Raw genomic sequence first — 24,655 nt, forward strand, 5'->3', positions numbered from 1 at the left:
ATATTACCGTGGAAGTAAAACAGAAAAATATTAATAATGGATATTTAAATAACGACACGAACTTCGAGAAATCTATATTTAAATGTATTTCGTGTACATTGACTAATTTATATATGTATTATGTAAAAAAAATCGTGAATACCATTGCGATCGTATTTTGTTTATTGACTCATTAATATATTATACAACAACAACAACAAAAAACATTTCCATTAAATTACATAATTGTGTAGAAGATGTTGCCTATTGTAACCCATTCATTCAGAAATTAAACCATAAGCAAATGATAATATCAGAACAATATCAGAAAATTTTTGTAAACAGGATTCAATTATTATTGAAATATTATAAAATGAATAGAAATAAATTATAAATTTAAAATTTTCGTGTTTTTTAAGTTGCCTATATACAAATTAATCAATTTATGTTACAATAGAATTTAAAAATCTCTGTTGTGATGGGTCTATCACAATCCTTGCTGTATTAAAATCCCGACTACCATAATCCCAACTGTATCAAAATCCCGACTACCATAAGAAATTTATAACAATAAAAGACACTGTCGGGATTTCGAACGTCGGGCTTGCGATTGCCACCGGTTGTGATTACTATTTCTTAAAGAAACAATAAATTTTTCTTAAATGCATGTGAACAGTAATAAAGAAAGCCGTTATTCTAAATTATTAAAACTTTATTTTAAAATTTGGTTTATATATTTTTGAAATATACAACTGTTAGAAATCATCAATAGTTGATAATTAAAAAAAAAGAAACAAAGATAAATGATACATATACATCGAGCTAACGTCTATAAAATAAATCACAATAATCCGTTTTCCTCGTGTGAATTGATACAAAATATGATAGTAATTGGCACAAACTAGAGAATATATATATATATAAATATATGATATAACTAATAACAACGTCTAAAATATTCGTCTTTTTTTACGTAAAATCTTTCCATTTAAAAAAAAGCGTCCAAAATATATATATAATAATAAAAAAAAAATAATATGTAGAGCGTGGAATGTTTGTTATGGAATTATGTAGTACGCATTCAGAGCTCAGTCGTCATGTGGCTGGTCAAAGTTTGGACGCGTTTCGCGTTGCAACTCTTGCAGAGGACGTGATCATCGAGCGGATAACATCCGCGACCTTGGGCTTCCGAAGACAACAATAAACCGCAATCCTGCAAATGAAAACAATAAACATATAAATTGCTTAATTTATGATTTGCAAAATACACTCACCTCGCATTTGTAGCATTGTATGTGAAAACTACGATCCAAAGCTACGACTCTAACCGTTTCTTCTTGGCCGGCTTCCGGCATTATGGGTTGCACGCAGACGCAACATCTGGGAGCGAATTTTCTGTAATTGCAAGATGTTAGTGAATGTTTTCAGATGATATTTTTTCAGGTGATTACTTGTGGAAATCTTCGATGCAATGGATTTGATTGGTGGCGTCTACGGTGAACGGGATGCCGTCGAGGCTCTTCCCGCAGATGACGCAGGTGAAACACTTCGGATGGTAGGGTTTACCTGTAGCCCTAAGGATTCGATCGAGGATTGGTTTCGTGCAGACGCAGCACTTCTCCAAAGTGTTCTAATAAAAAAAATGATTATGAGATTATGGTTTTTGGATGAATTGGATTGGTCTCACCAAGTAATCGTCTTCGCAGTAAGGATTCCCTTCCATCGAGTAGAACGGTTGTCCTTGTAGATTGATGGCGCAATGGTGGCACGTGAAGCAGGAAGTGTGGAAGATTTGGTCCATCGCGGTGCAGCCACTATTGGCGCCGACAACCCTCTGGTTGCATTTGGCGCAAACGCCGAAGACGTCGCCGGCTTCGGTGTCGTTGTCCATTCCTTGCACGAGCAGATCCGTGAGCGCGTCCACCTCCTGCTCTTTGACCTGACCAACTCTGCTCGCGGATTGACTCGGCCCGGACATGGTGCTCACGCCGCTCCCGTACGGAGCGTACAAAGAGTAATTAGATCTGGACGACATCTGACTCGGCGGACGGGGATTTATCGGCTCGTAAATGGACTCGTAAGTGGATGAAGACTACATCAGACAAAAGAGAACACAAAGATACAAAAAAAAAATCAAAGAAACGAATAAACTAAAGTATTGTTGTTACGATTTTTACCTGCGAGGAAGGGCCATATCCATAGCCCCCGTACTGATTAATAAAAGAAACAAAGAGATCCGTTAAGAAACACGTCGATAGAGCAAAGTGTTAAAGTTTGATGAAAAGACTTGACTTACTTGAGATCCCATATAGTTGTTGTAGTCCTGATTGGGTTGAGTGGCTCTTCTCAGTTCGCTGTAACTCGAGCTGACCGGAGACGGCGGCGGCGGAAGTTCATCAGGGGGCGGCGGGAAGTTGATGTTAACAGTGCACGCTGTATATTGCGAATTGAGATCGATCGGCGGCGGGGGCGGCGGTAAATCGTCGACTGCAGAAAAACAAACATAAATTTACCATTTTTTTTTTGTACCAATCTTCGCGATTACCTCCGCCGTTCGCGTAGACGTTATTCGTTGCAGTCGAAGCGTTCGGAGCGTTCCTATAATTGTTTTCCCTCGGAGGGACGTAATTGCTGTAAACCGCTCCTTCGGGGTAATTGTAACCACCCACGTAGACATTGGTGTAAGTAACCTCCGATGGACGTGGAGAATGCTGCAGCAGCCCCATCACATTTGAATACTGGCTGTTCTCCGGTTGGACGTTAGTGTATTGCGTCTCCTGCGGCATCCGATCCACCCTCAAAGTTGGAGCGTTATGGATATCTTGTCCAATGTTGGAATAAAACTGATTTTGCGCGTTGTTCTGCAACCTTCCAGCGTACAGAGGCTCCTTCTGCTGCTTCAAAGAGTACGATTGAGGAACCTATACCAACAACAACAACAATAAAATCAATTAAATAGAACAATCTTAAATGTTATAAATACAAACCTGAGGCTGTTGCTTCTTAGGTTTCGGTGGAACGGCCGGTCCAATTTTCTTTCCCAAAGTGTTATTCGGATTAGGCATCAACTCTTTGCTGGTGATCAGCCTCAGTTCGGCCAGCTGCTTGTCCAGATCGTCCATTTCGGTTTGCCTCTACAAAAAAAGAAACAATAAATCAGTGATAAAGCGTCAATCGGCGAAGTTCAATTGAAGTCCAACATGCGAAAGAATTCAATGTCAAATTTATTATGATAATTAATAGCGCTTTAAACGATCGCCGATAACGCTTTAAATAAACACAGGCGATAATTAAATAAACATTTCGGCAAGTGGATCGATTGCATAAGTCCAACCAAAAACAACTATGTTGTTGATGTAGTAAATTACAAATGTTTTCATTATATCTGCATCACGTGCTTAGATTAAAACAATCACTGAAGAAGCAGAATCACAAAGGAAATCAAAACGTTCAATAACCAGAATTATATTATATTTTTCATTACATTTACATAAAATGCGTTAATTACTGAAGAAGCACGTGTCCAAACGATATAGAATAATTCAGCTCAACTCAATCCAATCACCGGAACAACATAAAATCCTTATTTTTACTTAACACGATTCAATTACTGAAGAAAGAAAAGCAGAATCGCAGAACATAAAAAACCTTAAACGGCATCGGCATAATTCAGATTAGATAGCGGATTTAATTATAGACTCTCATTATGTATTGATAGGATATTAATCTGCGATCGTAATTGAAAAGAATTCCGCCTGATTGCGGTTCGTTTAATGCAACCGAACGCCATTTTGCGAATCCTCCAAAACCGAAACAATTACAGGAAATAACAAAACATAATTTGCAATAAGAAAAAAAATATGAACAATGAAAAACACAATTAACATTCAAATTGTTTAAAAAAAATTGTAAATTTTAAATTTCTAATTAGATAAACGTGGTCTGTATTGGATCTTCAATATCACGATTTAAAATACTTAAATTTAGTACAGAAATTCTTAAGATTTTTTGTAAATAATAGAGTTAACAAGTATTATTCTTTGAAAACATACTAATATTTGTCAATAACAATATTCTTCTTAGTCTAGATTTATAAGTTAACTCAATATATCAAAGCTAACTTAACAAATGTATCGTTTACAAGATGATTTTAAGAGTTTGTAACAGTATTTTTTTTTAATGTAATATATGCGTTATATTGTGTTACAAGTTTTCTGAAATCTTCGGTCCATGGGAAGCTGCAATAGAATACTTAGAAGAAGAAAAAAGTGCATACGAAAAGTATGCATTTTATGCACGAATGTAAATAGTATTCTCACGTTACTTGCTAGGAGAGAGAGAGAAAAAAAAAGTTGAACAATATATTGCTAACCAGATTTGCGGACGTGATCCGTTCCATAATATCTATATTTAGCGAGTTTTTAGTGATACACTAAAAAAAAAGTAAAAGTGATGATTTATAGTTGAAGCAACAAATACTTAAAGCGATCTTGAAGACTACTAGTATTAATCCTATATGATTGATGTACAGAACTACAAAGTTTTTTTTTTCCTTCTTTAATTGTTTCATTAACATTTCTTGGATGAGGAGAAAACAGAAATCTGCGAGATTTCACTCTCTGCGAGAGCTACACCTTAAATAACGTATACATTTTGGGGAAGGCATACAACACAAAGGATCGATTTCCGCTCCTCTGGACTCTCTCTCTCACCCTTCTAGGTTAGGATAGGAAAAAGCCTCTTGAAACTCACCTCTCTTTTAACTTGCAATGAATAGTCTCGAACTTTACGTTCTGTATTGTACCAAAAAAAAAATTAACTACAAATAAAAAGACGTCGAAGACGATGGAAAAAGGAGCGCACACGACAGCTGCTCCCACGAAAATCACAATCGCAACTGATGGTGTATTGGATTGGTATACCACAAAGTCGGACAGCACCTCCGGAATGAATTGCACACGCGCAGAATTTAATCAACAGTGCAACAACATATACGCAGACACATATTATTATACACTAATTAAGATATCACGAAAACGCGTAGCTATGTATCATCCAGTATCATCAAGTAAACCTTGATTACAAACTTTTTTATTTTTTTGGTTTTATTTTCGGTCGATAATCTATGAGTAATCAATGATTTCTTATACTTAAGTAGACTTAACGCTGCTTGTGAAAGACTACTTAAGAGAGAGAGTGTCGTTGTGGAAGCAGCAGCAGCTTACGATTATCACTCGAAGATGAAAAAATGTGGACGCTCGAAGAAAGAAAGTATGAATCACAGGCATTCCATGATTCAAAGGCTCAGTTGTTTAAAGAATCTACTGCGGCTGTGGACGAACCCCATAAATATTGTATTTCAGTTGTTCGTTCGAAACGTAACTGAAATGATGTTTCTTTTTAAAGACTACATAGATAAATCTTATCATCTTTTCCAAACAAAGCAATCTTCACTTTTACCAAATACTCGTATCTTCTTTAGAAAGCGCATTCCCATGAGTTTCCAAAAAGTTGTTTTCTTTTAAAGAAAACTTTCAATAGTTTACACAACAAAATTAGATTAAATATATATAAAATAAGTCATTTAATAAATACTAAATACTTTTTTTTATTAAGTAAACCAGTGATTCATTTTCGCTTTTTTTTTTATTTTGTTGCTAAGAATCCATGTACTTATATAGACATGATTACTCATAGACGAATAGAATGGAATTGTGGTGGAATTAAGTAGAAGGGGAGTTCATTAACAAATTGTATCACGCAACACGTAAAGTTTAAAGACCTTCTGGTTCTTGCAATTATTTTTACTTAAACAGATAATATTTTCATATTTAAAAAGATTATTAAAAAGTTTGTTATCCTATTAGAATCCATTAGATATTCTAATTGGAACATTTCCTAATATTGTTCTTTCTATTCAAACTTGATGTTTAGTAAAGTTCATTCATTATTAGTCTATGAATCAAACTATCAATGTGTAATTCATTCATAAATTTGTAAATAATTAATGCAATCTCCATAAAACAACGTAAATAACGTTCAGTGAGTGAAATATGAATAGAAATACATCAATAGATGTCGCTCTTAAAACAAATTTTCTAATGCAGCGTTTTCCAAACTGTGAGGCGCGTGGACTAGACTAAGGGAAGGCGCGAATATTAGTAGCAGTGAGCAATTTTCCAAATATCTGCTAAAGTATAGCAGATATTCCTGTGCTCTTATCCATTTTGCTGTTATACGCGTTCAAAGTTGAAAAATACTCGTTGTTGAGTTGATTTACTGGAAAACTATAATAGATAGAATGAATCCAATATATGCATATGAAAGCTGAATGTTTGGGGAATCCAGCAAGTATAGATACATTCCTGTGCTCTTATCCATATTGCTGTAATACGCGTTTAAAGTTGAAAAATTTAAATTAGAATGTTCGAAAAAGCAGTGTTTTCACATTTCATTGATTTACTCGAAAACTATAATAGATAGAATAAATCCAATATATGCATATGAAAGCTGAATCCAACAAGTATAGATACATTCCTGTGCTTTTATCCATATTGCTGTAATACGCGTTCCTTTTATGAAATGGAGGAGTATGAGGAGGCGCCAAATGATTACATACTTTTGAGGGAGGCGTAGTAACATCAAGTTTGGAAACCACTGTTCTAATGGTTTTGAACTACAGAAATTTCCGTTCCTATTTTATTTCTAATCCGAATATTTACCACCAAAAACATTGCTTAACTTTCGTCATCTGTGAAGTAAGTGGAAATTATCCAAATCATCATCAATTCAAGCTTTTAATACACTGTTTTTTTCCTCATTTAATAAAACAAATCCTTATTGCATTTGTAATTAGTTTCAAATTGGCAAAGTACTAAAATGTCACCCATCCTAATACTAACGTAAAACAATAATGCTTAACTTTCGTCAATTGTCAAATAAGTATCAAGAAATCCAATTAAATAATTCTAATACTTACAATTCTCTCAATGTTACTTTAACAAATAAATCATACATTCACTGTGAACAATTTCGTTATAACTAAGCTCAGTTTCGTTGTGCGGTTTCCGATTAAACCGCACATTTTGAGTCACATCAAGTTAAAGTTTTGTTACCGTTAATATCCGTGCGTTATAACACGAAAAAATTTTCAGTTTCCTTATTTACATCAAATATAATAATAATAATATCTTCTTTATTGCACAGAAAGAAACACTATAAAAATACCAATAAGTTTACTTAAAGTCTAAATATAAAAAAAAAATATATATATATATAGTATATACAATAATACAAGATCTCTTACAAATACACTTTGGTTTTGTTAGTTCTTTGTGAGGAAACATTTAAGAAATTTTTTTTAATCATAAATTAATCACATTATGCTAGGCTTGAATATACACAAAAAAAAACAAATAATTTGTTCGTTCAATTAATTTAACTCTCTCAAAAATAAGTTACCTTTGAGGAACCAAAATAAATAGGAGATTGAACCGTAATAATGTAAATCAGAAATACAGATCTGATGTTGCAGTTATATCCGTGGATATTTCTATCGCTTCTTGTTGGAAATATATTTGATTTTCTAACGTGTTTGTGCACAGAACGTAATCATCTTGGTTGATGTTTGTTGATTTCTAAAATACCAATTATTGAAGATATGGGTATAAAATGTAAGATTTAAACTTACCGGCGCTTTTTTGTGGGCAATGCAGAACGTGCAGACGCTATTTCTGGAATTGTGCTGTTCGTTGTCCATCACGTGTCGCGAAATTCTTAAGCAAGGCTGATCAATGGGACCTGCAAATAAACAAATATAAGATGAAGAATTTAACCATTTGAAGGGTCAGAAATTCCTAATTCCCAAGTTGGGACTACTACCATTTCTTGGACATTTTCTAGAAAATTATAATAACTCAAAGAGTTAAATGTAGACAAACGGATTTATCAACGAATAATCTTGGAATTCGCGTAATAAGTGTTACAAATTAAATTAGATTGTATTACCTGCGATGAGTTGGGTGCCCAAATGCGAGATGTAGCTGGAAGCAAGACGCAGCGTTTCGATCTTGCTGAGCTTCCGGTCTTTCGGTTCCGTTGGGATGAGATTACGCAGCAGGGAGAAAGCAGAATTGACGCTGGAACAAGAGAAATAAACGCAATTGTTAACGCCGATAGTCTGACCATCGTTGCGACGAGCACTCGAACGATTCGTGAGGTGAGGGAGGAAGGTTCTAAGAGTGTGTAGTCTCATTTTGCTTGCTTGTGTTACTTACTTATTTCTTGAATTTGGATGGATTATACTGAAAGCAAGGAAAATCCATTAATAGAGAAAAAATATAGTTAATTAATAACCATTAATAGAGGTGCGGGATAGAGTGTTAAGTCCACGAAACGTTTACAAATAGGAATAGTAACTAAATAATAAATTAGTGAGAGGATGAGAGGAGGAAGAGAACTCTTCGAGGCTTACCTATGAGTACGATCCCTTTCCCTCGCGTTCGCCTGACTCCTCTGCCTCACCGGATTCGCGAACTCCTCGCTCTGCGGATAATTCGAACTCCGTCTTCTCTTCCCCACGTTATTGTTATTGTTGTTCATGGCTCTACCAAAGTTCGCATCTTGTGAGCTCTCTGCGTATTGAAGATACTCCATCATCATATCTAATAAAATAATTAACTTCAGTTTAAAATAAAAACTTTTATTTTTATATAAGAAAAACGTAAACTTACTTGCGTTTCGAATTCAATTTGTTTCCATGTATTTACGATTGAATCACTACTGCGAGTCGTCGGTGATAACGTTTTATTGGTGGTGAGTAATTAGGATGCGCAGCTGCTTATATCGGATTCCGATGAATTGGTAAATTGGTCTCTTCTCTTTCTGGGGAAGAGAAGCGCTCCAGACAAGCTCACGATTCCAACTAAATCGGATGCGGACTACTCCTCTGGAAAAAGAGCTCCTCCGCTCGGACCGTTCGACGCGCCGCACATCTGGATTTACGCTTACAATTTTTCGTTTACAACAAAGCAAAAAATACCGATGGCATAAACATTAACTGCGCCGACAAAAAGCTACAACTTCCTAAGAAATAAATGTTAAATAAACAACAATACACAATTAATCAAGATTTCCTATAAATACAATAAGTTACAAAATTTAATTAATAAAATTATGGTCAATGCTCAATTGGAAATGAAACCTCCTAAACGAATGCAAATTCTTATTTTTGCTTTGTCAAAACTGCATTGATTTATGATTGGTAATTTAATATATGTTTATGAACTGGTAAATATTTGTGGCTTGAATAAACACTGCAAACAATACTTATTCAACGTTTCCTTTCAACGTTCAATAATTACATTTCTTCAACAGTTTTCTTTAATAAATATATTTTCAGACTAAATATGCTAAAATTATGTAATACAATTATTAAAATAATCAAAGATGGAAATTACATGAAACATCTTAAATTATGTTAGTGAACAACTTGAAATTTTGTTGCAAATTTCACAAAAATTTTAGACTTTTGACTACAAATCTGGAAACGTTGCAATGTACGGTTTTTTGTATCAAAAAATTAATTAATAGACATTAACAAGTTAAATAATTTTAAATTATAATTAGTCATTTTTTGCATATTAAAATTTTTAGATTTTCACCAGAAATTGGATTAGACGTTTGAAAACCATATAAATATGTATTAAAAGTTTAGTTTAATAGAAAAACAGCAAAAAATCTCATTTTTCATATATGGAAATTTTATTAATATTTAGACTATTTGGATCAAAACTATGTGTGAATATTGGAAATATACAAAAATGTACAAAACTGTATTAAAAATTAAATAGTTTGAAAGAAAATTAAAGAAATTAGTTAATTTTTATATGAAAAATCTTGAAATTAATTAATATACATTAACAAGTTAAATAATTTGAAATTATAATTAGTCATTTTTTGCATATTAAAATTTTTAGATTTTTGACCAGAAATTGACGATTAGACGTTTGAAAACCATACAAATATGTATTAAAAGTTTAGTTTAAGAGAAAAACAGCAAAAATTCTTATTTTTCATATATGTATATTTTAATTTAGACTGTTTAGATCAAAACTATGTGTGGATATTGGAAATATATTTGCTTCAATGATGAAAATTGTACAAAACTGTATTAAAAATTAAATAGTTTGAAAGAAAATTAAAGAAATTAGTTAATTTTTATATGAAAAATCTTGAAATTAAAGATAAAAAATAAAGTCTCGGACATTTGATGAAAATTCGCTTGAATAATGAACGAATGAACACAAACAGCGGTTTTATCGTTTAAGAGAAACCCGAAGATTCGGGCAATTGCAATACGACAGACGGAACTCTGTCCAATTCTTCGTGCACAACCAACCACATGCTGCTCGTCCTTTTTCCATCATCATCATGAAATATCGTCGTCGTTGCATGTGGACGAAAATCACGCCGAATCACGACGTATAAAAATGCCAGAGCGCTCGACGAATCTTCGCTTTCCGAAAGGCGCCCACATGTAATTAGTAAGATAGAGAGAAATCTGGTAAGCTCATCATCACATCCAACGATCCCCAAAAAATTTTTCACAACGAGCCCAAAAAATTGATGCGTGTGATCGCACAAGTGGCGACCCGCACATACACAAACATGTGTGTAAACAAAAAGACCATCCTTATACACCCTCCCTCCAACTCCTGAAAAACCACCCAAACCGAAGAAATCCCATGAAGAAACCACCGGCAACGGCAGAAAAACACACAGTTTTGTAATTTATTAGCATCTCTCGAACGCGTCCGTCCGTCCTTTCCATCAATCCGAATCGATTACGTAGCGTTCGCTTTAAATTCGTCAGCGAATAAAATAAACAAATTAATATCAATTAAAACGCTATTAATTCAAGTGAAATTATTAAGGCGAATTATGCGGGCGCGTTCGGATAGCAGCTGTCCCCCCATTCCAACAGCGCGAACGCTCGCAATCATTGTTAAAACCTAACTTAAATAACTAACAAACAAACAAACAAAAAAAGGGAACGCATTTCTGCAAATGTTCGATTGAAAACAAAATGAATCACTTTATTTACATGTCGTAACAACATTCAACAATCATATTAACAAGTTCATCGATTCGTGTAGTATTTCTGTTTCATTTTTTGTTGCGCGAAAAGGCCGAGCCTCGCAAATTATTTACTCAAATAAAAACCGATCACTTAAGTACGTACATAAACACATCAGAAAAGGTGTTGCTAAACTATATTATACTGTTTGCACTTTTAAAGCGCGCGGAATGGACAGATTTCGAACTTAATTTCATAATAATTACATAATATAAATAGATTAAAGGGAAACGAATAGAGAGATAGGATAATACAGAAATTCCAATCATAGTTGGATCTTACTATCGGGGAACTGAGGCGGACTTTTCGATGTCCTCGATGACCTGGAACAAACGCTGTCTACTCTTCTTGTTGTTCTGGCACATGCAGGACACCAAACCGAACAGGTGCTTCGACGAATACTCCTGAAAACAATAAACAAACAAAAAATTAACCGTTAATTCCTGAAAATTAATGTATCGAAACATGTGTCCAAAAGGAAAGTGTCACAAAAAGGAGAGAAACCACTGCACGCTTAATTAACTGCACATTTTTAGGGGATGAAACGCCCCAAGCGTTTCACATCCGGCATCTCTTTCGAACCCGAAACATGATAATTGCTACAAATTGATATTTTATCCTACAAGAACATTTGTAACCCATCAAATTTGTAGTTTTTTTTTTTTCGAAATTCATGTAAAATATATATTTGTCAAAGCGTAAGTAGATAAATGCACTTACCGAATGCTCTTTGATCCATTTTTCCAGCTCGTTTTCAGGGAGGTAATAGGCCTTCACGTAATTCTCGACGTATTCGCGATGGGGTACGGGTCTCATCCCTGAAATTTTCTCAAATTTCAGGAGAAACTGCGTGAAGTCCAGCTGCATCAATGCTCTGCCACCATTCGAACATTTCTTCGCATCGGAATATCTAAATCAAAATTAAAAGAAATATTTAAAAAAAAAATTAATTACTATTGTCAATAATCACCCTTGAACTAAAGTGTGAGTGATTATGTGCGCTGCATTCTCCCACAAGCTTTTGTAAACATCTGTAGATATGTGCACCTTCGAGCTGATCTGCTCCAATCTCATCGTAAATATTTGTATTTCCTGAAAAAAAAAATCAATTGATTAATATTTTTGTTTTGTAAGATGAAATCTTCGCTTACTCTCAGAATCACATCGATATAGGTGTTGTGCTGCGACATCACGTCCTTCACTTCCCAATTGATCTTCGACATAGAGACCAGAATTTGCCGAAGATCAAATACCTTAGCGACAACAGACATGTAAATTGGTCTACGTAAATCTGCAGCGCTTCCAATTGACTGAAAATTCAAATCTTAATAAATATTTTAAATTTGTTACTAAAATATTTGAAAACTGCTTTTTAATATATCTAAATAATGAAAAATACCTATTAATTTTAATTTTGATTATGAAAATAATTTATATATTTAAGAAAACATTTTCAGTTCAGATTTGACTGAAGAGTTCAGAATTTAAAAATGATGGGCAAATGGTTTTTCTTCAAATACGGTCCTGTATACTGCATCTAACTTCAAGTCTTGTTAAAAATTTCATAAACTAAAATAAACTACCTTCAGGTTTGTAACCTAACCTATTTCAAAACTATTTTGACACGCGTGTAGTAAACATCAATATATATAGTGGAGAAAGTGTTAGAGTGTAATACATTAGCTATGGAGGATGAACATAAAATAACGCCTGGAAGATACACGATTCTGCAGAGGCAAGGGTACACGAAATTGTACAAGGTAAAGGAAAATGGAACAGTTATGATTAGGCATTTCACAGTTGAAACACAAAATGCAGTGAATGCAAAGTTCTTCGACCTATTCCAAATGAAGCCGAAGGGGAACTCCAGGAAAATGTGCAAATTGGAAAGGGTTACCTCTGTGGACGATGACATAAAGCATACAGGTGGTTCAGGCAATGATAACCGAAACATCATAGATGATGGGACTTCCCAGACCCTAACAAAAGAACAAATTGAGGAGCTTCAGGATGGCTCAAAATCATCAGTAGAAATAGTGAATCAACTGATTGCCAATTCCAAAACGTTTTCATCAAAGACTGGATACAGCCAGGAGAAGTACAAGTCCAAGAAACAGAAGAAATATTACGAGTACATTTATTTCCGCAAACCGACGATTCGCATTTTAGCGCAGATGTTTTACCGACAGGACCCCACGAAAGTTTTAGGCATCCGCACCGATGATCTCTCGCAAATCCTAGCCTACGCCAATATTCAAACAGATGGAAAATACATATTGTTTGATAGCGGAACTTCTGGTTTGATGACTGCGGCGATTTTAAACGCAATTGGCGCGAACACTAGCGGGAAATTAGTTCACATGCATCCAGGCAACGAATGCCAGAAAGTCGCTGTTCAAGCGATGGATTTCCCTCAAGAGCAATTGAGCAGATGCATCAATGTTAACATCTATTCAGTTTTGCGTTGCTTTTACCAGAACAGCGAAGAGAATATGCTCAAGAGGAAGTTGCCTTTGGAAGAAGAAGAGGTGGTGCAAAAGAAAATGAAACTGGATGATGATGTAGAAGAAGGTATAAAGGAAGTAGTTGTAGCAACAGAAGAAGTGGAAGCAAGCAACAAGAACGAAGTATCTAACGGCAAAAAGACGCCCGGTTGGCAGATCGAAAACGCGAAAGCTTGCGAACTCCTGCGCGAAGGTGTTGACGGTTTAATTATAGTGGCCAAAGAACATCCCGCGTCTATTGTCAAAGAGTTGACGCAATTCCTGAACGTATCGAGAAACATGGTCGTCTTTCATTTATTGCGAGAACCGCTTCAAGACATTTACATCGACTTAAAGAAATCCTTAGAGTTCGTCAACATCAAAGTGTCCAACAACTTCGTCAGGAATTATCAGGTCCTTCCGGACCGGACTCATCCTTTAGTGAATATGAATTCTGGAGGACACATATTGCACGGCCAAAAAGTACAATCATGATCTTTACAATTTTCGGTTATTTTGTATTACGTGATTCGGAAACCGCATTAATCAAAATATTTAAACATTAATAAAAAAAGAAAACTGCCCACGAAAACACGACGCGCCACATATATGTAAAGACTGCAATCTCTTGTATTGTAGATGGAAGCTTATAATAAGATTGACTAATAAATTTGAAAATAAATACCTGCGTAAAAAACTGTTGTAGTATAATTTTGTTTTGTGGCGGAACCAGGAACTCCAGGTATCCTTGCAGAGAGCTGTACTGCTTCGAGAGGAAAATCAAACTCTCGACGCCTACGATCCTTTGCGCCAATCCATGCAACTTTTCAGGTACAGTCAAATCGACTTGATCGGAGAGAGCGACATGCCGTTCGTTATTCTCATACAAATCCTCTTGAATCCTTTTCAATGTTGAATTTAAACTTAAAGAGTATAGGGAATTGCTGCTAATTGTCTGAAAATTTAAAAAGTAATTACTAGATTATGCCTATTAGAAATTAAGTTATACTCACTAAATCTATCGTGAAGAAAGAGTGCACGTAATAGAGGTAGAAATCGTAAAGTTGAGCCATACACATGATAATGTCGAAAGCTATGGGTTGGAGCAGTCTCGACATCTGCAGGTAATTTCCCATTTGCCGTAAAACAGTGAGAGTTGTATTTGTGAGTATGGGCGATCTTTGTTGTATGTTCTGATGTTTCTCTCGTTTAGCGCTACAATTGATAGCATTAATATATCAATTATTTCTTGGAATTATCAATACATACTTTTGCCCATTTAATTCCCCAGCGTATTCATCCACATAATCCTTACTGAGTTCCTCGTTTTCCTCCTCGCTATCCTCGGAGAAATAACCTGGGCCATCATCGTCGAAAGCAAGAATATCTTCCTCGATCAAAGTTTCCTCCAGCTTCGAATCGAATGGTGTTCCATGCTCGCTAAATCTTATGAAATAATTCCCTGAAACAAATATCTTATTCTCACTATTCGCAGCTTCAAGATTACTAATTACCTGTGACAACGCTACTTCCATCTTGTGAGTGATTAGAGGAACAACAATCAGGTGAATTAGTGTAAGCCAAAGAAGCCTTCTTATAATTTCGCAAAACATGTCTCATCGATTTGAACTCCTACAAAAAACAAATTTCATAAATTAAAGTAAATAAACCTTTCAGCATTTTACCTGTAATTGCAGAATATCAAACGTATGCTTCACAGGGCAAATTTCCCAACTTTCATTCTCCAGAAATATCTTCAGCTCTTCTATCCGCTGCGCATGGTAATTCTTAAAGTAGTTAAAGCTCTGTTTCTTGATCGATTCTTGTAATTCTTCAGATTTGCTACCGCAAAATTCTTCCCCGACTTCGATCAACCTGTGCACAACACCAAGCACCTGCACGAACTGCTCGAATTTATAAGAAGCCAAATCGCTGTTCAGCAAAAGCGAAGAAACTTTACTCTCGACATCCTGCCAAATCTTCACGAGATTATGCTCCAACTTCTGCTTAATATATTGCTTATTGAAATTATCCTCCAAATTCCCATCCTTTTCACCCTCATCGCAATCATGTTTGTTGTGCCATTTAACCAAACTATAATAGCTGAGCACAATTTTAAAGAGGGATTTGCATAAATCTATCAAGCATGGAATAAAGTTTTCTTGCTCCACCGACTGTAAAACGAAATTAATTATATAATAACAAACGCAACGATTGTTGTTTAAATATACCAAACAGAGATTCTTGTAGGGTTTCTTTCCGCTGCCATCGTTAACATCACCGTTAATTTCGGGATTCTGCACGTACACATGCACTATATTAAGTGCGGTATTATAAATCGCACTTATGTAATGCATGTGTAAATGATCAACGGCGAGTTGCGTTTTACCCAACAACCTGAAAGCGGCTTGCAATTTCGAGTAGCGGGTATCATCGAAATAGTAGCACATTTGAGCCAGAACCCTGTCAAGTTGCTCTTCGGTAAACTCCAGAGTTTCCTGCAGCTTATTTGTTAAAGCTGCAACGCAATTGAAATGTTTGTAGGTGTGAGCTGCAGTCTGACATTCCTGCAACAACTCGATGGCTCCGGCATAATTCTCCTCGTTCAAGAGTTCCTGCAATCTGTGATCCGTTCTATACTGAAAGTTTAAATAAAAATAAAATAATCCTAAAAAAATAAATATCAACGAATTCTCACCAAGGTTTTAATTGTGTTCAGATTGTCGAGCAGATTCTGTGCGCGTTTCCGTTTCCGGTGATTGGACAGGACGCTTAAAGTTGAAGCAAGCTGCTTTTCGGCGACGGCCAATTCGAGTCTACCTTGACTACACATTGATAAAGTCTCCTTGAGCGTGTCCAAAACTTGGAGGATCTTTTGGAACTCTTCATTGCAGGAATTCTGATGCTCCAAGATGAGCTGCAGCACTTTCTTGGATACAACTTGGTGCTGCTGCTTCAGCAACTTGAAATCGCGCTGTATTTGGTCGCAATCCAATACGTCAGGGAGTTTCTAATTTCAATCAATGAAACAGAATTGTCAGAAATTGTTTCCAAAAAACGTAAACTTATCATAAAAGATTGCTTAAATTGAACAGGTTACTATAGTAACATAACAATTGAATGGAATTAAATGTAATTGCTTCCTGTTGGCTTAAACAGGAAGTTTAACAGCTATTGTTAAGTTTTTTTTTTAATGATTGGAGATAACTGAATCTAAAATTAAATCTATCTAGATAAAATACGAACGCTCAGCTCGAAACGGCAGATATCGAAATCATCTGTGACTGCAAAATAAGCAGCCTGTATGCTCTCCAAAATATCCTGATCAGCTGGTCGATCAGATTCCGTCACGGTTTTGCTGTTGATGCTAAGGTTGTCGCCTTTGGAGAAATGATAGTTGGCGTCGGAAAATCCCATTGAAGGAATTTTGGGGCCCTGAAAATAGCGATTTTAGATATTGAACCTTTCAGAATGGATGTCGTTGTTATTATTATTGTTCATCTAACCTGTTTATGGAGGAGCCCCAGAATCTTGTGTTTCAGCTCGTCCATCGCGAGGTGAAACCGTTTCTGAAATCACCTATTCCTCCGTCTCATAATACCACATCCAATTGCAATCCATTCAAACACGCAAATGTTTACGAACATAAACACGAAAGTATTGAATGAACGCGTCTGACTCATCCAAGCAAACGTCAGCTGAATGCAGATTAAATACAGCAGGTGGCGCGATTTAAAACTTTAATATCAAAATAATTTAAGATTTATTAGAAAATCTATAACTTAAATAAGTTATGCAAGTTAAAGCAATAAAAACAAATAAAAAGAAAATTGATTTGAATTAAAAATATAATTTATTTATTTGAAAATTTTTGTTAATTTGAAGTGATTGAAATAATTAAATGTACATAATATAAATGAATTCTGCTTTTTTTATTCAATTTTATAAAAATCATAACAATAAAATTTATTTTCTTAAAAATAGGATTACTTTTTCTTCATTTTCTTCTTAGGGCTTTTATTCGTGTCCCCATGACTGCGCTTCTTCGATCCATTGATTTTCACTGGTTCGGGTTCCACTTCTTCTTTTTCATCATCATCATCGTTGCTCGAAGATCCGTCATTGCTTCCTTCATTCTCTTCCTCATCTGGAACCTCGACTTCTTCGAGCATGGAAAAGTGACCATTCAATCCAGCTGATTCGGCTTCGAGTCTCAAATGTTTGCTCATCTTCTTCTCCTTAAGCTCATCTAAATTATGCTTCTTTTTCCTTTTCTTCTCCTTATTTTCATCTTCCGCTTTCTCTCCATTATCATTGATGGATACGACTGTTTCCTTCATCTCAACGACGTGCGAAATATTCAGAGCCTGGCACAATTTATTGAAAGATTTTTTTGTTACGCTCTTCAGATTGACACCAGCCCTGTAATCTCTAACTGCTTCCCCAATTTCAGTCCAATTAATATCTTCAGATTTGATCGGAGAAGTTTTCATTACTCTAAGCAGCGTAAATAAGTTAATGATGAATTTGTCTTTCGCTCCGCCTGCTTTGAAAATCTTCAACGACTCTTCCACGATCGTCGCTTCGACTTTACTTATTTTACCCTTAATAGCGTCTTGTTTATCCTTCAACAGCCGATGGTTCATGTAGAAAATGATGAGTAATTCCAAGGCTTGACTTTTACGGAATGGCCTCATGCTCTCATCGAATGCGTACTTTGCAATTTTCGGTAAAAACTTCGCGTTGCCTTCCCAACATAATTTCATTATGTTTTTGAACAAGATTATAGGCGTAAGGCACTCGCGCATCACGAAGAAATTATCTAAGGCCTTGTTCAAAATGCTTTGGATTCTCTTCCAGGCGTGCTGCGATCCCAAGAATTGCATACATCTAACAATGAATATGCAACAATTGGAAATCTTGTCTCCCATCTCGTGGATCATGATGGTATTTTTCGTTCCTTTATCTAAGAAACTCTCCAACAATTTGGCGAGAGTATCCTCGGTCACCTCTTCGACATTGCCAAACTTCTTCAGGTTCGTCAGTTTCCTTAAGCACACTTTGACCCTGTCTTCTAATGGCTTTTGATGCGGCGACTTTATCGAGTATTCCAGTACTTGCAGCAATGGCAACATAATTTCAAGGCAAAGAATCATTGAAACATCCGAATCCAAATAAATAGAAATCAAATCTAATGCGCGCACTCGGAAATGAGTCAAAGTTTCGTCGTCCTTGCTTTGCTTTTTGTTCTTTTTGTTTTCTACAGGGGGTTTGAACTGTTTGAAGGCCGCTCCTAAGGTAGCGTTCAGTTTGTCGCATTCCTTATCGTCCATATGGTCCAAATCCACGCTTTCGTCATCGGTGATGGCTCCGTTCGTACCCAAAGCCTCTCTCACAGCCTGTCTCAACCTATCGTTCACGGTCTCTTCATAATCATCGTTATCGGATAAGCTGCTATCTTCTTCGTCTTCCGGCCGCTCTTTTCCTTCGTCTTCTTCATTTTCATCCTCGTCCGAATCATCGCTTTCAGAGTCATCATCACCTAAAGGATTGAAATCGTCCTTGGGATCCAAAACAGAAAGGATCTGATGAATAGCGGAGGCTGTCAAATGTTTGCATAAATGCGGGAAAACGCAACCAATTATACTCCTCAACAAATGGCTATTATGCGACAACAAATTCAAGAACAGATCGACAACCACTTCGATCCATTCAATCTCTTCTTCGTCACCATTTTCTCCTTTAGATTTCTTCGCTTTCTTAATGCGCGCATGACATTCGAACAATTCCTGCAAAGAATCTTTAGCCAATTTAACGTCGTTGAACATTTGCAGTGACATTTGCGCAAACAAGATATGGAACACCGGATTCAGATGGGTTTTCTTGGTCTTATTCTCCATCTTGGTTACAGCATCAACGCCTTTCTTCCACAAATCAAAGTCCTCTTTCGAGAACGGCGCGCACATCTCCGTTTCGTAATTGCTTTCGTTTAGTTTCCCATCAATCTCGTGGATTAAAATGGAAAGCATACTCTTCAAATCGTCCAACTTTGCCAATTTGATGTCCAAAGCGCGGAAGAATATATCTTTGAGAGGCACAGCCAGCTGCGTTCCCACTCCATTGAACAACGAAATATTCATCAACATCTTCAGTTGCTCGTGTTTCCATTCCAAACAAGTCTTGACGCTATGATGCGAAAGCAGTTTAACAATCAATTGAGCTGCGTAAACTCGATCAACGTTGAACCAATCCTCCGTTTCATTATCGTTCTTCTGCTTGATTTTCTTCGCCAATAAAACATCACTGTATACCGTACACAATTTCTTAACACCATCCTCGTCCAAAGTTAATGTGATATATTGCAATATTTTACTTTTCGTCAACTTCTCGATCATGAAACTGCCTGGATAAAATATCAACTTATTGATGACTTCCAATTTCGTTTCAGTCGCGACATTTTCTCCATTGACGGCTTTTGTGAGTGACGTGAGGAACTTCAAGATAGACTGTTGCAAATCCTCTTCCTTCTTAAAACCAAGTTTCTTAAGATACGTGATAGTGATCGACATGAATTTCTTGGTCAAAAGCGTCGGAAGTAAAGTTTTATCTTCTAGATTTTCAGCCAACAACCTCAGAAGCATCGATGCAGCGTTATGACGGATCAGAGTTGGCTTCACGATCAACGAACGATCGATCTGCGTTATGAAATCGGCGGCATGTGAACTCACTGCAACTTTCTTAGCTGCAAATTCATAAACCGGATGTAAAAGAATATTATGAATCGGCAAAATTCCCTATAAACACAAAAAAAAAAATTAATTAATTTTATAAACTAAAATATAAATATAAACACTACTCACCAACAAAATTTCAACGAAACCTTCCACATCACTTAAAATATCCGTACAATCCGAGACATTTTTCACGAATTTCTTGAACAACTTTGGGTAAGATTCTTGCAGTTTCAGCAGGAAGTACAGATGATTCAAGTTCAAATCTGAAAGTGGTTTAGTCATTTCTGGTTTTAATGCTGGCAATATTACTTCTTCTACTTCATGTTTATTAACAACTTGCAGAGCCTCGGCCAGAAATGTGTAAGATATTAAGCCGAGGTAGCTCTTTTTGTTGCCACAGATGATCAAGTTGTTTATGAATGTCTGTTGATGTTCTTGTGATATCTTCAGGAACATCCCTGATCGAAGCACAGCTCCGGACAATAAAATCAACCCCAATGAAATGTCAGCAGCTTCCTAAACATGGGAATAAAAAAATAATAAATATATGAGCTTTAAGTCAATTAAACTAAATTAATAAAATGAAAATTTACACTTACACTTTTACTATTGTTAGCATTATTTTTGATTTGCTTATCTGATATTTCCAAAATTTCTTCTACATTAAATTCGACAGTTTGTAGGAGGGTGGTGAGGGCTGTGTAGAAGCCTATGCGGGCGGTGTTCTTGGTGGCGCCAAGGCCCCTGATCAGTCTGTTCAAGGCATACTTGGAATCGTTCTCTTCCTGTAATAAAGAGTTAGGTTATATTTTGATTGGACATGCTTGAAGGTAACCTTACTTTCTCGTCCCGTGATAGATACTTTATCAATTGAGTACCATTCTTGATCCGCTGCTTCTCATCGGGTTTAGTGATGTGGGAGAAATAGTCTACGACCGACTTGATTTTCTTTTCTTCATTCTTCTTCACTTCTTCTGCTTGCTCCTCGACCACGTGAACTTCTTCGGCCGCCATTTCTCACAATGACAACTGATGACAACTAATGACAGTCAGGAGCAGGAGGAGTAGACAACAACTTTTGGTTGGCGCCTCAGGAATGCCAACCCTACTTTAGCATTCCACAGTTGGCAACAATTTCCAAATGCGAAGTGTTTATATTGCTGCGAAATTGTTTGGTTTCGTGTGTCAAATCGTTGTTAATTGGTGTCAATTTGTCGAGGAATAAATCTTAGGTTGATCTATATTTGCTTAAGAATATTGCGAATAGCTGTCCGTGGTTTCTTCAGTTACGCGCGGAAAGTGTCCATTGAGAACAATGCAAACACATGTTTAGGTTGCAGGCATTGCGTTCACTGTGTTTCGGGCAGGCGCGATCCCTCAAGGTCAACAAATATGGCCGGTCGACATTATGATGATTGCGATAATAGGTAAATACTGAATAAAATATATAATCCTTAGTGAATCTGCGACCGAAAACGATGGGAAAACGGCGGGGCCCGTCTGCACTTCGATGGGTATGAAAATTTTGGCGGGATCGATTCATCAACGCGCCGAATTCCGACGAAAATAGACGGCTCCGTCGGACCCACCACAAGCCGCACTTGATGCACATGCTTTATTTCGATGCTCAACACCAATTGTTTATGATCCGCATTGGTACCAGGCACACTGTGATCCTATGTGTAGTAACCCAAGGATGCTGCATCCTAGCTATCATGAAGTTGAGTATAACTCTGCGTTTTTTTTCTGTGCACCTCTAGGGATTATGGGGGTGGCGGCGGTCGGCGCCCTAAGAAGCCCCTGCCAATGGAGCCTCCTTACACTGCGTTCATTGGGAACCTGCCCTCCGGACTCGTCCAAGGCGACGTGAACAAGATTTTTCCAGGTTTTACCATTAAGAACATTAGGCTTGTTATGGACAAGGATACTGATCGTTTCAAAGGATTCTGCTATGTGGAATTTGACACCCGCGAAGACCTTTCTAAGGCCATTGCTATGGACGGCATAGTGGATGTACAGAATCACATAATTAAAATTGATGTTGCTGAAGGTAAATCAATCACTCTCTTGGTGGCATCAAACAATTCAATCTTATACGTTTTACTTATTTCTTATAGGCAAAAGAAACGACAGGGGAGGTGGTTTCGATAGAGGTCGTGGTCGTGGTGGGATGAGGTCCGGCGGCGGTGGTGGAAGGTCCGGAGACCATCGAGGCGGTGGCGGTTTCGGTAACGACGATTTCGAAAGGAGGGGCGGCGGAGGTGGTCTCGGCGGAAACCGAGGTGGAGGCTTCGCAGGTAATTTCTTCAAACCCCTTTGGCAAATTATTGATTTCTCTTACAACTCAATGCACCAACTTCAACAAGAATTTCTCAAAATATTAAATTACCACATTACATGGAAAACATCTTACATAATGTAACATACTTTATTAATTTTCAGATTTTTCACTGAATTTATTTTAATATTAATCCATCACATTTCATAACTATTTTTTTTAAGAATGAAGATTATAATATATTCAATGTTACTTCTAAGTTAACAGGTCCATTGAAGTGGTGGAAACTACTTAGGTCTAGTACTTCAATCCACTGTTGATCCATCCTTTAACTATACTTTACTCCATAAAACCATCTTATCAATGGACAACGTTTGGTTACTGATAGTTAAAGGTAAGATACAGTTAGGATGAAGTACTGGTTTAAGACTTTTAGCTGGGCGTGTATATTATATATTAATAATTAACCATTTAATAGTTTTGTTGTTGTTGTTGTTGTAATATTTTCGTTTGTATTCCAGATCGCGATAGAGCTGGTCACCGAGGAAATTACGGTAACTTCGGAGAAGACGGAGGCGGCAACTGGGCCAACCGAGGAGGTGGCGGTGGAGGAGGAGTAGGTCGCGACGGCGGCGGTGGTGGTGGCAGAGGATTCGGAGGCGGTGGTCCAGGTGGCGGAAGACCTCGCGGGGAACGCAAACCTTCTTTCAACGAAGATTTGCCGTCACCTCCAGCACCTGGTCAGTATTAAAACCGTTTTTTTACAATCACTCAATAACTGCGAATTTTACTAACGTTTTTGCTCGTTTCTTTTAGATACATCAAATAGAAGGAGATTGCAACTACAGCCTCGCACCATTACGGCTCCGGTGAATGCAATGGCGGAGACCTCGCAGACATCGACGATCTTCGGAGGTGCTAAGCCGCGCGAGGAAAAGATGGAGAAAAATTAAACTGTTATATATAATGATTATATTTTTATTTCTTAAAAAAAAGGCATATAAGTCTGTGGGTCCGCGCAGCGTTTTTCTCTCTCTCTCTTCATCTTTCTTTTCAATTTCTTGATAATCTACTTTATTATTAATATTACACAACAATATTTTTTTGTTTTGTTTTCGCCTCGTCTCGCCCTACGAATCCTGAATTATTTTTATTATAATAATAATAATAATTTAAGACGTTTCATGTGCGAGCACGAAAAGCGGAAAGAGTGAGATTAATTTTATAACAATAATTATAAAGAAGAAAAAAAAACAATAAAATAAGAGAGAAATAAGTCAGACCTCTTTCAAAATAATTGTAACTAATTAATTGGCCTTTTCTTGACGGCTCATCTATATCGTTTTTGAATAATATTAAATTGAAATTTATGATTTATTAACAACAACAAAGAAAAAGAAATAAATATTATAAACCGGTTAAAAAAAAACGAAGCGAAACTTTATTCAATTCAGGACCACACAGATCGATTATACTTTCGGAAGAAGAAAAAAAAAATTAAAAATATGAAAATGTAAGAAAAAGGGAAGAACATTAATATTATTATTATTCTTTTTTTTTTTAATTTAAGAAAGTAAAAATAAACACGAAAAGCAATGTTTTATTATTATTGATATTGTCTCTTATATAATAATGTAAGTTTCTTTATTTGTGCGTTTTCAATTGCACCATTTTACATTTATTATAATAATAATTATTATTTTTTTAAAACTGATTTTAATGCCGTTTTGGCATTGTAATAGTAGTAGTAGTTAGTGACGAGTTTTAGTGATCACGATCATGTCTTTTGTGAAAGATGTACGCACTTTCGCTCCTCCGCATTTTTTCCGTTTGTTGTTTTTATCTTTTTTTGTTAATTATTTCTTTTGTTTATTTTAAGTAAACATTGTGCAGGCTATCGTTTTCTCTCTCCGCCAGTTTTTCTCACTTCAAAAATGGGAACGAATCAAAGGAACGTTTATTTTTTGCTATTTATTTTGCATGTATTTTTACATGTCGATGTATAAACTAATTAAAAGAAAAATGAGAAAATAAAGTTAAATAA

The 24,655-nt window shown here is 36.2% G+C and overlaps 6 protein-coding genes across 8 annotated transcripts; 2 read left to right on the forward strand and 4 right to left on the reverse strand.

The window, feature by feature from the left end:
• Positions 1-735: 735 nt before the first annotated feature.
• Positions 736-4,937, reverse strand: LOC108563450 (thyroid receptor-interacting protein 6). Of its 2 annotated transcripts, XM_017922125.1 has the most exons (9): positions 4,732-4,937; positions 2,967-3,113; positions 2,525-2,900; positions 2,276-2,466; positions 2,157-2,189; positions 1,667-2,071; positions 1,431-1,609; positions 1,254-1,374; positions 736-1,192 (listed from the first exon to the last, which is right to left on the reverse strand). In XM_017922125.1, the coding sequence occupies exons 2-9, from the start codon at positions 3,099-3,101 to the stop codon at positions 1,061-1,063; spliced, it is 1,572 nt and encodes a 523-aa protein (XP_017777614.1). In that variant the 5' UTR covers positions 3,102-3,113; positions 4,732-4,937; the 3' UTR covers positions 736-1,060. The 2 variants fall into 2 exon arrangements, with proteins under 2 accessions (XP_017777614.1, XP_017777615.1); XM_017922126.1 differs by lacking the exon at positions 2,157-2,189 and having other exon boundaries at positions 738-1,192; positions 4,732-4,935.
• A 2,433-nt stretch (positions 4,938-7,370) lies between these two features.
• Positions 7,371-9,026, reverse strand: LOC108563451 (transcription factor 15). 2 transcript variants are annotated; one of them, XM_017922127.1, is made up of 6 exons: positions 8,712-9,026; positions 8,453-8,642; positions 8,256-8,282; positions 7,987-8,117; positions 7,670-7,779; positions 7,371-7,616 (listed from the first exon to the last, which is right to left on the reverse strand). In XM_017922127.1, the coding sequence occupies exons 2-6, from the start codon at positions 8,638-8,640 to the stop codon at positions 7,488-7,490; spliced, it is 585 nt and encodes a 194-aa protein (XP_017777616.1). In that variant the 5' UTR covers positions 8,641-8,642; positions 8,712-9,026; the 3' UTR covers positions 7,371-7,487. The 2 variants fall into 2 exon arrangements, with proteins under 2 accessions (XP_017777616.1, XP_017777617.1); XM_017922128.1 differs by lacking the exon at positions 8,256-8,282.
• Positions 9,027-11,049: 2,023 nt separating this feature from the next.
• Positions 11,050-17,290, reverse strand: LOC108563456 (syndetin). Its single transcript, XM_017922134.1, has 13 exons — positions 17,106-17,290; positions 16,846-17,034; positions 16,298-16,609; positions 15,831-16,238; positions 15,285-15,773; positions 15,114-15,231; positions 14,869-15,061; positions 14,613-14,814; positions 14,285-14,554; positions 12,268-12,426; positions 12,087-12,208; positions 11,837-12,026; positions 11,050-11,520 (listed from the first exon to the last, which is right to left on the reverse strand). Exons 1-13 carry the CDS (start codon positions 17,148-17,150, stop codon positions 11,398-11,400), a joined length of 2,820 nt encoding a protein of 939 aa, XP_017777623.1. The 5' UTR covers positions 17,151-17,290; the 3' UTR covers positions 11,050-11,397.
• LOC108563457 (tRNA (adenine(58)-N(1))-methyltransferase non-catalytic subunit TRM6) lies at positions 12,623-14,296 on the forward strand. Its single transcript, XM_017922135.1, has one exon. It carries the CDS (start codon positions 12,802-12,804, stop codon positions 14,092-14,094), a length of 1,293 nt encoding a protein of 430 aa, XP_017777624.1. The 5' UTR covers positions 12,623-12,801; the 3' UTR covers positions 14,095-14,296.
• A 265-nt stretch (positions 17,291-17,555) lies between the features above and the next one.
• Positions 17,556-21,440, reverse strand: LOC108563454 (myb-binding protein 1A-like protein). The gene is made up of 4 exons (XM_017922132.1): positions 21,174-21,440; positions 20,933-21,118; positions 20,460-20,849; positions 17,556-20,393 (listed from the first exon to the last, which is right to left on the reverse strand). Exons 1-4 carry the CDS (start codon positions 21,345-21,347, stop codon positions 17,586-17,588), a joined length of 3,558 nt encoding a protein of 1,185 aa, XP_017777621.1. The 5' UTR covers positions 21,348-21,440; the 3' UTR covers positions 17,556-17,585.
• A 210-nt stretch (positions 21,441-21,650) lies between these two features.
• On the forward strand, positions 21,651-24,150 carry LOC108563455 (eukaryotic translation initiation factor 4H-like). Its single transcript, XM_017922133.1, has 5 exons — positions 21,651-21,760; positions 22,094-22,383; positions 22,451-22,630; positions 23,133-23,351; positions 23,428-24,150. Exons 1-5 carry the CDS (start codon positions 21,726-21,728, stop codon positions 23,562-23,564), a joined length of 861 nt encoding a protein of 286 aa, XP_017777622.1. The 5' UTR covers positions 21,651-21,725; the 3' UTR covers positions 23,565-24,150.
• The last annotated feature ends 505 nt before the right edge of the window (positions 24,151-24,655 follow it).

The sequence above is a fragment of the Nicrophorus vespilloides genome, unplaced genomic scaffold (assembly GCF_001412225.1).
Source record: "Nicrophorus vespilloides isolate i.1.1-1 unplaced genomic scaffold, Nicve_v1.0, whole genome shotgun sequence".
Classification (NCBI taxonomy): Eukaryota; Metazoa; Arthropoda; class Insecta; order Coleoptera; family Silphidae; genus Nicrophorus; species Nicrophorus vespilloides.